Source organism: Delphinapterus leucas, chromosome 1 (assembly GCF_059928025.1).
Source record: "Delphinapterus leucas isolate spDelLeu-1000000601 "Yukka" chromosome 1, BTC_Dleu_Yukka2, whole genome shotgun sequence".
Lineage (NCBI taxonomy): Eukaryota > Metazoa > Chordata > Mammalia > Artiodactyla > Monodontidae > Delphinapterus > Delphinapterus leucas.
In genome coordinates this window covers 64,147,194-64,162,496 of record NC_143129.1, presented here as the reverse complement: position 1 = coordinate 64,162,496, position 15,303 = coordinate 64,147,194, and the positions used below count along the sequence as shown (strand labels likewise).

General features: G+C 38.4%; 1 protein-coding gene across 17 annotated transcripts in view; it reads left to right on the top strand.

Moving 5' to 3' along the window:
- The window catches only part of PRRC2C (proline rich coiled-coil 2C), a 98,712-nt gene extending 87,436 nt beyond the window's left edge, over positions 1–11,276 (top strand). For 7 of the 17 annotated variants that reach the window (XM_089911199.1, XM_089911193.1, XM_022560162.3 and 4 more), the window contains 7 exons: positions 2,749–2,980; positions 3,204–3,326; positions 4,426–4,644; positions 4,982–5,085; positions 5,479–5,605; positions 6,456–6,692; positions 8,721–11,276. In XM_089911199.1, the coding sequence (XP_089767325.1) occupies positions 2,749–2,980; positions 3,204–3,326; positions 4,426–4,644; positions 4,982–5,085; positions 5,479–5,605; positions 6,456–6,692; positions 8,721–8,978 (1,300 nt within the window). In that variant the 3' untranslated portion in view covers positions 8,979–11,276. Of the gene's footprint in view, positions 1–2,748; positions 2,981–3,203; positions 3,327–4,425; positions 4,645–4,981; positions 5,086–5,478; positions 5,620–6,455; positions 6,693–8,218; positions 8,272–8,720 lie in introns of those variants that run through there. The other 10 variants (XM_022560166.3, XM_022560163.3, XM_022560172.3 and 7 more) reach the window with 8 other exon arrangements.
- The last annotated feature ends 4,027 nt before the right edge of the window (positions 11,277–15,303 follow it).

Below are 15,303 nucleotides of genomic sequence, written 5' to 3'. Positions count from 1 at the left end.
TGTCATTGATACTCATGGTAATGGCCCTAAACCATCAAAAAGAAAAATAAGGGACTTCCCTGGTGGCGCAGTGGATAAGACTCCACGCTCCCAGTGCAGGGGCCCGGGTTCAATCCCTGGTCAGGGAGGTAGATTCCACATGCATGCTGCAACTAAGAGTTCGCGTGACACAACTAAGGAGCCCGCCTGCCGCAACTAAGGAGCCCGTGAGCTGCAAATAAGGAGCCTGCCTTCTGCAACTAAGACCTGGTGCAACCAAATAAATATATAAGTAAATATTTAAAAAAAAAAAATCCTTTCAGGACATTTACTGTAAAGAAGGTTGCAAAACTAGGCATTTCCTTTTGGAATTTTGCATTTTAAGTGGTTCAGGTAGAATTTCCATACTTTATAGATTAAACTTGGCATCAATTGATACAGCTCATTTCTTTCAGATCACGTTTTACTCCTAAAGAAGCTAGGCTCAGCTAATCAAACTTTCTCAAAGGAACGGAGTTATTAGTAAACTTAATAAATGTGGCTCTCACTTCATTTTTTATTAAAGATTATTCAGTAGAATTTAGTACATCTGTATAATTATATAGTATGTTTTATTTTCTGGTATTATTCTGTCATACCAGAGTAATGGTATAGTATGACAGTTTGGGTTTGGTTATTCCAAGAAATTCTCTCTCACTACAAGTAAAATTATTTACCCCAACTGGAATTGTAGGCAATCTCTTTCATGTTATTAAATTTGAGGTTATCTTGAAATTTGTGGTAAAAATTAAAATTTTAAGGCTTCCCTGGTGGCGCAGTGGTTGAGAATCTGCCTGTCAGTGCAGGGGACGTGGGTTCGAGCCCTGGTCTGGGAAGATCCCACATGTCGTGGAGCAGCTAAGCCTGTGAACCACAACTACTGAGCCTGCGCGTCTGGAGCCTGTGCTCCGCAATGGGAGAGGCTGTGACAGTGAGAGGCCCGCGCACCGCGATGAAGAGTGGCCCCTGCTCTCCGCAACTGGAGAAAGCCCTCGCACAGAAGCGAAGACCCAACACAGCCAAAAATAAATAAATAAATTTATTTTTTTTTAAAAAATTAAAATTTTAAAACTTCAGTAGATTTAGAAATAGCAAATAGATTTAATCTCAGAACTAATCTCCTTTTAATTGGTACTGGCTGTTTGAAACATTGTTGAAAAGTTTGCAACTTTTCAGCTCTGTTAAAAAGAGTTTAGTAATTAATAGTAATGTCTTCCATAGCCATGGGAGATGGATTAGCAATGCAATTCTGTATTTGTAACCCCCATTTTAACAATTGCCTTGGAAGATGTATTTTTTTTTTTTTTTTTTCCAGTACGTGGGCCTCTTACTGTTGGGGCCCCTCCCGTTGCGGAGCACAGGCTCCGGACGCGCAGGCTCAGCAGCCATGGCTCACGGGCCCAGCCGCTCCACGGCATGTGGGATCTTCCCAGACCGGGGCACGAACCCAGGTCCCCCTGCATTGGCAGGCGGACTCCCAACCACTGCGCCACCAGGGAAGCCCCAGAAGATGTACTTTTTAAGACCAGACCTGTTCAATAGAAATATAAGCTGTATATGTAATTGTGGCAAATGGGTACTTGGAAGGCACCAGTTTCAACTTTGAAAGTAGTTGTTTGTATCCCTACCGCATCATTCTGCTGTTTCTTGTTCTGAACGTAACTAGCATAGTGTTTATTAACAGGGAATCCTTGAATTAATTTCTGCCAGGACCGGGGTAGTTTTAACAGTATGCTTATGTTTTACATTTTATATTTGAAACAGATTATAAGTGGACATTGTAAAGAATACTTGTGACCCTAGACTAGTGCTCCTGCTTAATGGGTTTTGTTCCTGTCACATGTGTAAAGATTGGACACCTCCATCCCAGAAATAATAGGGCAGTCTGAGGTTAGATTTCAGCATTGTATTTTTTTTGAAACCTTTCAAATGTGCAGTACAGTATTATTAACTATAGTCACCATGCTGTACATTACATCCCCATGACTTATTTTATAATGGGAGGTTTATACCCTTTGACCATAATAGTGTGTTGCATATCTGAACATTGCTAAGAGAACAGATCTTAGAAAGTTCTCATCACAAGGAAAAAAAAATGTGTAACTGTGTGGTGACAGATGTTAACTAGACTCATTGTGATCATTTTGCATATATACAAATACCAAATCATTATGTTGTACACCCGAAACTAGTGTAATGTTATAAGTCCCTTATACCTCAATTAACAAAACAAAATTTTGTGGGTAATCCTGTTGCTAACTACTACTCTGCTTCATTCCATAGAGGTCTTGAGACCTCTTAGAGGAAAAATATATATACATGTATATGTATGTATGTATATACACACACATATATGTGGAAGTAATGAAATACAAATAACGAAAGTCAGAACTATTGGGTCTATAAATTTGAATAGAATGCCATACCAAAGAGAAAAATAGCAGATTTGGTTCTGAGCTAGCTAATGAACACATGAAAAGAGAATTATTCTCATTGTTAAAGAGAAGGAAATCTTACCATTTCCTCAGGAAGAGCAAGCCTTTTCCCAGAACTTTTACATGAGGAGCTTTGCTGTATACAGGGCTCTAAATCTTGAAACAAGTGCTTTAGACACACTCTGCCCCTTTAACTGTGCTGATTAGAGTGTTTGGTCATTTGAGATACTCATTCTTAAGATTCCAGATAGAATTAACTTCTAACACAAGCCTTTTCTCTTTAATACTTCTGTAGATCTCAGCCAGCCTTCATGCAAAGCAGTCTATCCCAGCCATCTGTGGTACTTTCTGGTACTGCCATCCACAACTTCCCAGCTGTCCAACACCAGGAACTTGCCAAGGCACAGTCGGGTCTTGCCTTTCAGCAAACTTCAAATACTCAGCCTATTCCTATACTGTATGAACATCAGCTGGGTCAGGCATCAGGACTAGGGGGTTCCCAACTGATTGATACACATCTTCTCCAGGTAAGGCAGGAGCTAGAATCATGCACTGTCTTTGTATTCCTATGCAGCAAATTATTTAAGAAAACAGTTTTGAAAGAAAAAATGTTAAATGGCGCAGTGGAAAAAACAAGATCTTCCTTTCTATCTAATGCTAAAATTCTTAAGAGAGATTACTTTGAAGTCATGCTCTTGATATCTGAATTGAAAAATATTTCAATCTTACTTCTTACAAAATATTTTCTAGGCTAGAGCGAATCTTACCCAGGCTTCAAATCTTTATTCTGGACAAGTACAACAGCCTGGTCAGACAAATTTTTATAACACTGCCCAGTCACCAAGTGCTCTCCAGCAGGTAAACTATGGCATGGTAAATTTCCTCAATTTTCTTTACTACTATTGTTGTTGTTGCTGCTGTTGCTGTTGCTTTTGTTATTGTTGGGGAATTTAAATAGAACCAAGATGGGGAAGTGGTGCAGTGGTTTCAGACTTCTCTCTGAGATGTCTCGGAATTCCATGGGGTCCACTAGTAGTGGGACATGTTTCAGTCCTATACCACTCCTCTTCTCACCCCCACTTCAATCCATTATGCTTTTTACCTCTTTTTAAAATGGATTTCTGTGTAATCATTTATTTTAACAAAAGATTCCACAAATGTAAAAATTTGAAAACCATTGTCCAGGATATGCAGTTACATGTAAGTGTGATAAATGCTTTACCCATTCGTGCTAGAGGTGAAGGAAGACCCTGAAGACCACCACACCGGTTAATATAATACATAGGACTGTGTGGCAGAGTTATGACAGTAAAAATGACAAACACATTTCTTAAGTATATGAATGTAATAATAATTTTCAGTGAAAAATGTATATTTTTATGAAACTATCTCCTCTGGCAATGTCATTAATCAGCTTACTCTTTGAAAGTTGGTAGAGGGCTGGAGGAGAGAGGCAAGCCATTAGTCATTTTCTCATAACTATTTTTGGTGGCTATTTTAAGGGGTGAGAATTCAAAAAATATCACCACATTGACGTTCAAATTAAATATTATTTGTATGAAAACTGAAAGACTATTTTTTTGTCAAAGCTCATTTTGACCACACCTGAAAACAGTATAAAAATGTCTGTTATAAAAATGAAAGTTGTAACTGCTTTCTTAAATTGTATATTCATAATTTTATTGTATTTTGTGGTTATTAGGCATGTACTATGGGTTAATTCAAAGATAGTCATAATTATTTTATATGTATAGTTTCTCTACTGCTAATCTGTTTTATTGTTGCACATTTAATAAAAGAATGGAGATAGTCACTAAGCAAACTATTTATATGTGAAATATAGTAATAGATTGAAGTATTCTGTTTAAAACATTACTCAAAAGTATTTGAAGAGTCATGTATAATATATAGTAAAAGGGATATACAACAGGTCTAAGCAAATTGTTACAGTTTCTGTTTGCTTATTTTCTAGGTTACAGTACCTTTACCAGCCTCCCAGCTTTCCTTGCCTAATTTTGGATCCACCGGGCAGCCTTTAATTGCCCTGCCTCAGACTCTTCAGCCCCCATTACAGCATACCACCCCACAAGCGCAGGCCCAGAGCATGAGTCGTCCTGCACAAGTAAGCCAGCCTTTCAGGGGATTAATCCCTGCTGGAACACAGCACAGCATGATCGCAACCACAGGAAAAGTAAGTGAAGAGAAATTTACACAGTTTCTTTGAGAATTTAAGGCCATGAGTTTAGATATGCATCTGTGTAGTATATAAAAATAAAATGCATCAGTTTTTACCACCCTCCAAGAATTGTCAAACTCAATATACTTATTTTTTACCTACTCTCTGTTAATGTGTTTGGTCCCCTCTGGTTTTTACCTAATAACAAAGAATTCATAAATTTTGTGGAGGAATTTTGTACTAAGGTTCTTTGCACTTTGCCAGATGAAGTTATCATATATAGAATACTAAACACAGCACTTTAATTTATGGAATTGCAGAAATATTAAGTTTACTTTATGCTCTTTCTCAGATGTCTGAAATGGAACTAAAAGCCTTTGGAAGTGGCATTGATATAAAACCAGGCACACCTCCAATCAGCGGTAGAAGCACCACACCAACGTCTAGTCCTTTCCGGTAAAATGGGCCTTTAAATTTGCTTATAGAATATCCGAATAACTGAGCACCATTTGTTTGTTAGATACTTAATGCCACTTTTCCTATAGTAAGTATAAGACATTCTGATAGTTTTACCAAAATGTTAAGCTATTAAATTTTTAAGAATGTATTTGCTGTACTCTATTTTATAAAGAAAAAAAAATTTAACCCAGGGAAAATCTAGCTAGTGTGCTTTCTCACATCTGCACCTCCAGTGTCTCTTCATTACCACCATAATGTTTGATAACTCACCTTGGTAAATTTGCATCAACTACCAAGTATGATGAATCTACCAAGAGCAATGTCTCTAAAAATCTAACAGCATCATTTATGTGGCACTACCGTACTGACCAGTGATGGCTTCTTTCCAAGGGCTACTTCCACAAGTCCGAACAGCCAATCCAGCAAAATGAACAGCATTGTCTATCAGAAGCAGTTCCAGTCAGCCCCTGCCACTGTGAGAATGACACAACCTTTTCCTACACAGTTTGCACCCCAGGTGGGCAGATATAAGTGAGAAATGAGTATTATTTACTTGCAGATGATTGCTAATCTGGCTAATTCTCTGATTTAATAATCTTGCCGTATTATAACCAGTTTAGAAACAGTTTTTAGTGAATTTATGACATTCAGATATATTCTCTACAATTTTTAGCTAGACACAAGTAGTAACCATATAGTTCTAAAGCAGACAATTGAAATATAGTCAAAAGATTCCCCACACAGCTCTGATCATTCGTTTCAGTCCTGATCCTTTTATCTTTTTGAAGATGACTTTTCAGAGAAGGGTCCCAGTGCTTAACGTTTTCTAGTTTTAAAGTTGGGGGGTTGGGGGGGTTGGTTTTTGGTTTTTTAAGATAACTATATGTAGTTGAGCTGGAAATTCAAAAAGGTGTTCTATTGTATGTGTAAAAATGTTGGCTTCCCTTTGCTAATCATATGGAAGGACTAACGAAAGTTAATAAGCACTCTCATATATTTGTTGAATTAGTATTATTTTCATTTATCTTCAGATTATATTTGGTATAGGTATGTGCCTTTTCTGCAGTTATATCTTTTTTTAAAGATATCCTAATTAATAGCCTTTCTGTCTCCCCTTCAGAATTTGTAGCTGAAATGCTAGAACCAACTGAAGTGCCATAGCATGCTTTGCCTAATTTTTCTGTTAGATTCTCCAAGCATGGCCCATTTGTTCTTGGTCCTTATAGTAGAATGGCACAAACCCATACACTTCCTTTCACTGACAGAATGGGCACAGATTTACTCTGGGATAAGCCAACCTGGTCTAGTTGGCAAATTTTTTCTTTTTTTAACAGTTCAATGTTGTATGTTTTGTTTTTTTCACTCAGATTCTCTCTCAGCCTAACCTGGTCCCTCCATTGGTAAGAGCCCCACATACTAACACCTTCCCAGCGCCTGTTCAGAGGCCACCAATGGCACTGGCCAGTCAGATGCCTCCTCCGCTGACCACAGGCCTCATGAGCCATGCTCGTTTGCCACATGTAGCCAGGGGTCCTTGTGGATCACTATCTGGAGTCAGAGGTAATCAGGCCCAGGCTGCGTTGAAGGCTGAACAAGACATGAAGGTTAGTACAGTGTTAACAGCCAACAGAGCAAGAATCTATCTCTGAACCATGTCTTAAGATGCCTCTGGACCCGTAACTGCATATCCAGGCATTCACTGTCTTAGCAGACTTTTAACCAAACTAACTACTTTTATTCATCCTACCCCGCCCCCCTTTTTTAATTTCTTTTTTTTCTCCCTACCCTCCCCACACTTTTTTCTTTCTTTTTTTTAATGTTTTTGTTGTTTTTTGTTTTTTGCAGCTATAGTCAGCAAACAAGTTAACATTTTAAACTCTGTGGCCAAATGAATTGCTTACAAAATAAATATTTGAGGGAGATCTAAGTTTAGCTACTACATTTTTTGGAAGAGCAAATAAGTAATATGAATAATTATAGGCTTCCCCATTTTCTTTTTTTTTTTCCTCCCTTTCCACCCCCACCCCCATCCCCCCATCCCAAGATATAAATCATGGTTATGTGAAAACTCTGGAATGAGTGAGGCATTTACCTATCTTGATTTTTCTTCCTTCATGAGTCATCCAAGTATAGTTTTCTTCTCAAACTGGTTTCATACCCTTTTTTTTGCCTGCCACCTGAGGCAGCCATATTCCACAACAGATTGTATAGTTGTAGATGAAGAACTCAAAAAGCACTTTGGGATCCTTCGTGATAAAAGGCACTGATAAACTTGAGGTTTGCTAATGCAGAAGGGTGCCTTTAGGAGTCTGTGTGGGGACAGTTTTTATAGCATAAACCTTACCTGTCTGCCTGTACAGCTAGCTGAATCAGTTTATTTCTGTTTCTACACTTAACTTCAGAGGTCTTAATAATTTTGCCAATTTTGTCACTTTATATATCAGGTCAGACAAGAACAAAGAAAAGCTTACTGCTTTCAAATGGGAAATGTCCATAGTAAATGCTTTACTCTGAATTAGAAACATGTTTGTGACAATCCTGTTAGAAAATTCGGTTGACTGAGTAAAGTTTCTTTCTGGGTGGATATCCCTTGTTTCTGATGCTGAGTAATCAAATTTAAAGACTGCCCTGCAGTGAAATGCTTCTTAAATGTTATCCATTTTTAAATAGGCTATGTGCCTAGGATTTCCATCCATTCATAACTATTAAAAATACTAGTATGTGTAGAAATCTTTGGAAACCATTTGGCCTTGGTTTCCAGTTCTCTTGCCTTCTTGGCACTTGATTTTCATACATCCCCATGTTGGAAATGACATTGGAGCTTAATAATGAATGGGCTGGGGAAGGATACAGATTTCATGAAAATTGCTTCAGATCTTTGAATATAGTACAGGTTACCTATGGAACATGAAGGGCTTTTGTTATATGCAAGAGGCGTAGAAACTTTAGTTTTAATTGTGTATGTTATACAATGGTAGAATTTACAGATTGACGTAAGTATATTCTGTGGGGGCACAGAGTCAATAAAACTAGGAAATTATTTTACCAGCTCAGAATATGGTAGGAGCTATCAGAACTTAGTGATCAAGTGAAGTTGTAGTTACTAATTTCTGATGCTCTTCCCCTGCAGAAGAGAGCTGTGGGAAGAGGACTCAGCCACAAGACATTTGGTCCTAGGTGTTGGTAATGCCACAATATAAGTGCTTCCTTTTCATTTTATTGTAGACCACATATTGATAACTAGAAGTTTTAAGTATTACATATATGTTTTCAAATTTGCAAGCAGCCTCCCTAAATAAAATTTAATATCAATAAGCTTTGTTCCAGAAAAGATACAAACCAACAACAATTTCTATTTTATTATTTTATAAAAGGGCAAACTTTGAAAAGATGGTGGGAGGTGGTCCTGTTCTTTTTATATTTTTTTTTATTATTTTTTTAAATCACATGGAATGTTTTCAAAAACAGGAAGAAATCTATCCATTAAAAGCCAAAAGATCAGTGAGGTACTTTGGGGCCAGACCAACATGGGGAAAACTGATTTGTGATTGGTAAAAGAATTTGAACTGAGCTTGATTGACAAGCTTTGGTAATACTGTAGCATTTTCAGTTGTTGTTTCTCATTTTTTAAGGCAAAGCAGAGAGCAGAGGTTCTTCAGTCCACGCAGCGGTTCTTCTCTGAACAGCAACAGAACAAACAGATAGGAGGCAAAGCCCAGAAAGTGGACAGTGATTCAAGTAAACCTCCTGAAACACTGACCGACCCTCCTGGTGTCTGTCAGGAAAAAGTAGAAGAAAAGCCACCCCCTGCACCCACCATAGCCACCAAACCTGTTAGAACTGGACCAATCAAACCTCAGGCAATCAAAACCGAAGAAACAAAATCCTAAAGGCTGTGGGCTGTTGCAGGGGGTTGGGGGAAGGGAGAGGGGAAAGAGGGAGGATGAAGTCAGATAATGCCAGCAGCCAAAGGGGTAAAATGGTCTCTGACGTTATCCTGTCCAGAGCTTGGAGGTGCACAAGGGACATAGGAGCAATTTACACTGACACACAGCTGCTGCACCAGTAAAAATGAGGCTTTGCCAGCTTGCACCTACTATATAACATGCACTCTGTTGATGGCCATGCATCTTCAGTCAGAAATTTATATACGAATACGTGCACACATTCCTTGAGTGCATATAATTTAGAACTAAAATCCTTATGGTTAGATGAAACACCAGAAATATGAGGGCAGTAACATCACAGAGGAATAGCTCAGCCTGAACAATGCAATGATCCCAGCTAAGACATCAGATGTGGTTTCTTTGCTCCGTTATGTTCTTTGGATATGGTTATAGCATTTATAGGCTTGGTGGTGAAGAACAGAAGATAACTGGTGCTGGATAGAGGAGCCTTATTTTTTATTATGGCAGCTTGCTATTTTTGTAACGTGGTGATTGAGTTGAACACAATCAAAGTACAGTAACTGATGTCCCCTTCTTCCTGAATGAGTGAGCAGATGATGAAATATTGTCCTCAGCATCCTTGAACATATCCAGGTGGGCAGTGTTTGGCTACTGCTTCTGTTTGAAAAGATGCTGTGTTTTGGTTGTGGCCCAAAGGTTTGATGTGCTACTTGGCGTTTTCTTTCTTCCGTGGAGCTCTTACGGTTCAGATACAACAGAGTTGGTCAAATACTAGTTAGGTTGAATCTTGCTTGCCTCTACTCAGTCATCTTTGTATGAATCCAGTAGTTTTTTTTATTTTTTAAAACGGTTTTTAGCTGATGTTCATGAAGATCAGTGAGTACCTAGAACTGTGCCACTAAAGAAAGGAAATCCTATCTAAGAAGGTGCATTTCTGCACCAGAGCTGTGTTATAACCATCCTTTGGGCCCTCTGCTGGAAAAGTAGAATCAAGTCTCAAATAATGCCTTTTTAATTATATCCTCTAGTATTATAGATGTAGGACAGTACTGTATCATACCTCTGTGAATGTAAAATATCTTGTATCTGCTTTATGATACGTAGTAGTGACCGTGCTTTATCAGATCTGTTTTTAATGATGTTATTCTAGAATGTTTTCTTTCCAGATGATAATTGAGAAGCTAATTAAAAAAAAAAAATGGTGCCAGGTACCACAACAGTAACAGAATTTGCTGTTTTCTGAGGTTTTGTTTTTTACTTTTTTTTTTTAATGGAGTGCGCTGGATGTCTCTCTAATTTTGTTCAGATGACTGCAGAACCTGGAAAAGCTGTTGCTGCTATTGATGCATAACATACTGCTATTGGTCTTTTTATATAAATAAATAAATCTATATATATATATATATATATACATATATATATAATTTGAATTTTTGGAAACTTTAGCTGTGCTGTCAACTTTGGAGAAGTATCCCAGTTGTACCGTGTTGGGTTGGCATTGTACAGAAATCAACAGCCATATTGGTCTAGAAACATTAAACATAATTTTTTCCATTTGTACAGGGGTAACGCACTGTATTAAATATGTAAGGTCTTATCTACATGGGTTTGATTACAGAAACTAATAAAGTATTCTCTAAATAATGAGTCTTGGAGCTTCTTATCCATTCCTAAAATCTGAAGCAAGAAGGCTTGTCACATACCAAAAAGAGTGATCAAGACTACATTATGCTCTAGGAAAAAAGTCATCATCCCAAGACTTGATTTCTAACTTTCAAAAACTATAAAGCTTATTCAATCAAAGTAAAGATTGTTTCAGAGGATAATGTTTATGGCTCCTGTTCTCAAGGTAGCCATACTCCTGTTGAAAGCAGTCTGCCAAGGAGGAGGAGAAGAGAAGTCTTTCTTGATGATGCAAAGTGCTGAATGTAGAAAATAGAATCGCCATGCTTCTGGCTGGAAATAGAAGGACCCAAAATAGATCTCAGTACTTATATTTGTATTTTTCTTATTTTTGCTAGCACATTCATAGCCGTTATCACCCACACAAGCAGACAGTAAGGGAGTTTGTTTTATCATTCACTCAATTTGTGAAGTGAAGTACTGAGGGATTTCAATTGCCTAAAATCCTGTATCCAGAACGTGTGGCTTCCAGATCCAGCTTTAGGAAAACTAGTAAATTCAGTTACTAATAACCTGTGTGCCTTCTTTACTCATAGATGCTGTGATTCTTAAACATTGAAAATATGCAAGTACTAATAAACCCTACCTTGATGTCCACGCTTTCCAGTCTCAGGTTTTTCTCTAAATGTGCTCTAATTTGGTATGATGGAGAAGGCTGGGAACACAAGCCTCTACCAAAATGCTGTAGTCACTACTTCACATATGTGCCTTCTCACTCACTTCCATTACCACTCTTTCATATTCTCATCCTTAAGTTCAGTCCTCCTAAATTTTAGGACTTCTAGGACTTACAGAGTGACCAACCAGCTGTATAGTTTGCACCATCTTCACTTACAAGCCACCAAGTATGTGCTGTTCAGTTGGTTGTGTTAATTTGAAACCATTAATACCTTAGGCCCTTTATTAGCTAGGATCTACAGTGGAAAAAATGACAATGAAAGTATAGCCAATGAAAGAAAGATATTTGTATAAGTGCTTCTCCACAGTTTGGTCATATAAATCTTATCTCTGGCTTCTCCAACATAGGACACAATAACCCAAAAGATGTTGCAGTTAGTGGTTGACAGTAGACTTGGTCACATAACCTTCTGCCCCTTCAGCCCTTCTGGTAAGGGGGAAGGGGCATGATTTTGTCCTTAGTTAATACAAATTGTGCTCTATGATAGAAAAATGATCAGGGGCTATGTTGGGGAATGAGATGAGTATAGTCTGAAAAGGCATTCAATTTACTTGCTTTCACAGTATAAATTACAGAAAGCAAATCTCCAACATACTCTTGGTTGGGGGCAAGATGTAGAAGGTAGGATCAGAGTATATCATAGGTTTAAAAAAGTTGAGAGTAGATGGTCAGAACCTAAATATATGAGGTATGTCTTTTCTAACAGGTCATCGGTGATTTTTTTTAAGGCAAATAATCCATTTTATTTTTTAATATTTATTTTTATTTTTTGGCTGCGTCTGGTCTCTTAGTTGCAGCACGCGGGCTTCTCTCTAGTTGTGACACGTGGGCTAAAGAGCACATGGGCTCTGTAGTTGTGGTGCACGGGTTCAGTAGTTGCAGCGTGCAGGCATAGTTGCCCTGTGGCATGTGGGATCTTAGTTCCCCGATCAGGGATTGAACCCGCATCCCCTGTGTTGGAAGGCGGATTCTTAACCATTGGACCACCAGGGAAGTCCCCATCAGTGATTTTTTTTATGCTGCCACTGTATCATATTTCATTGCTTCTTGGCATTTTCAGTGTTTTCACTTTTCCATTCCAATCATAGTCAGCAGTTAACCACAGTTGACCTATTTGTGAAAAGCATCTTAATTCTACTTTAGGTGCTTTAAGAAACTTGAGCCATAAAATTTCTGCTTGTGAAATGAAACAAAAGAACTAGACAAAGATATCTTAATGTTACACTGGCTATCTTAGCATTTGCATGCTTCTTTTACGTTGCCAAAGGGAAATGGTTCCTTGGCCCCTTTCCTTCCTCTGTGTGCTGGTCCTCACACCCTCAGGTGTAGGGCTGGGTCTGCTGTTGGTGCTCAAATTAGTGACTGGTTTTCCTAGAATATCCAGAAGATGGTGGCAACAGATGTTAAGCCAAGAGTGCTATTGATTTTCAGCCTTTCTTGAGTTATAATGGGTAAAAGCTTATTTCTGTGGTAGGGTGACCGTGACATGGCATCACTTAGATTCTTAATAGAAGCCCTCAGATCTATCTTTCTTAACTGGGGGCTGTTTAGAGTGGGAAATCAGAAAATATGGATACTTTAATTGCATGATTTTAGGTGTACATTTATTTTCCATCCAACCTTTTGACAAAGCCTATGCCGTTTCTTTGACATGTCTGCTAGAGTCTTTTACATATGGCGAATACAGAATTTCTTTGAATTTTTACAGATACTTTCCATCAGTTTTTTCCACACCTAATTTGACAGGAATTTTTTACAGTGAAAATTGGTAGATATCAAGCAATATAGACAACACATATTGACTAATGCCCATTGCTAGTAGGCTGTTATCGAGGAATGGTTTAAAAAGTTTGGGTAAGATTCACCAACTTAACTCCATATTCCAACATGGAATTACTCCAAAGAATTATTGTCAAAAGCACACATTTCCCTGGACAGGGAAATATCATACCAAAGGAGAAGGAAATTTTACTTGCACTGGAGAGTTTAAGCAAGCGATGAGGCTCTGTTATAATTAGGCAAGGAGTCAAGTATCAACTACGTATGTGTCAGGTGCTGGGAATATAGAAGACAGTTCTTACCTCAACATAGTCTAGTGGTAGCTTGAGGTCTTTCAGGTTGCCATCACTGATACCTGACCTCTATTTCCTGGGTCCCTCAAGCCGTCTTCTTCCAGTCAATCTCTCCCTTCCCCTGCCATATATCCATACTGCTTAACTTGTAAGTATGATTAAAACCTTCTAAAAGTATTTAGGTAATACTAATCTGGTCTTGTTTCTTACCACTTCTTGATACACTAGGTAGTAAGTAGTAGAATTATATGTAAATTTTGGTCTTACTGGTTTCTGAGCAGAAAAAGCGAAGTCAACGATTTGTTCATCTGAGATGAAAAGGGAGTCCCTAAATGAGTTAATATTCAGTGGAGAATTAGAGTGAGGAAATTTCATTAATCAGGCCTGAGGTTCCAGATGAATAAGTCTTAGGTTCAGGTTCAAGGATGATGTAGAGGGACAGAAAAAGGATGGACAGATGTATCTTGGCCCTCTGGGGTTAGATTTGGAAGTGTTCAATTTCAGTTAATTTCACACTGTTAGGTGTGGAATGATACGTGGTTTACTGACTTAGGGTTGTGGTTTTCAAATTGCAAGTACACATACTGTTCAACTGAAGCAGTTTTACTTGAAAATTTTGGCCAAGGGATTCATCTGCTACAAAACACAAGCATTAACATGAATAAGGTTAATTGATTCCAGAGGGGAGCTGCCCTCTCAAACTCTTTAATATGAGAAGCCAAAAAGACGATTGTACCAAGAGTAAAGCCACACTTCCCACAGAAGCTGATAGTGATACCCACTGGGGGGGTTGATTGGGTCTTGAATTTCTATAACCTGGGAATAGAAATGGATGTTATAAAGTTCCCTCTTACACAACTCAGTTACCAGAATTTTATATCCAGCTTAAAGCCTCATGGGGGAAAAACAATTCTCATAGACATTACCACCTTTTTTTCCTCAGCAGCCCAGAATCAGGGCATAGTTCAGGTGCTTGAGTTTTGTTTTAACCCTCCTGGCCAAGTAGGCCTCCCACATAAAGCAATCCTATTCCTAACCATAGAGAAAGGCACACGGGCACTCCTATTTATTCCAGAAACATTTGTGCAGCACCTAACACATGGGAAGCATCATCCTTGCTAGGTCCTAAATGTTTAAAGCCAAAGGCATGATTCCACCCTCCAAGAAGCTCACAGTTTAAGAGACAGTGTGACCAAACAGTAGTGGTACTTCCCTGGTGGTTTAGGTTACTGAAGGGACAGGACCTAGCCACCAGTGCCAGACCATGCTCATACTCCTAAAGTTCCCATCCACATCCATAGTACAAAGGCTTCTCCCAAGTACGTTTTGACCAGAGAACACAGGGAAAAGTGGTAACACAAAGAGTAACACTCTCTGGCCACACGTGTCCAAAACTAGCTTCTTCCTTAGTCCTCCTGCTATGTCTGCATAAAAGTAGGAAACAGAAAATGCCAGTGTGCCAGGGACTGTCCTAATTACCATGTGTCAACTGATGCCTCCCAATACCCTTAAAAGGTATTTTTATTCTCATTTATACTTGAGGAGAATGAGGCATAGATAACTTGCCCAAGGATATGCAGTAAGTGTAGGAGCCAGGATTTGATCCAGGAAGTCTCTGATTCTCAAAGCACAAGCTCTTAACTACTGAGCTGAACTGCTATGAAAACACTGGACTTGAAGTTACTAAGAAAATCACAACTCTTATGTGTGTTTCTCCAGCTCTAAAATGGAAATGATTCAGTCTTCCTCACAGGTTTTGATTAAATGAAATAAAATATATATACATCCACACACACTATGCCTGGTGATTGGCAGGTTGCAATAAAGTGATTCATGCCTTGCTAAATCCACATAGCTTAATCTAAACTAGTAT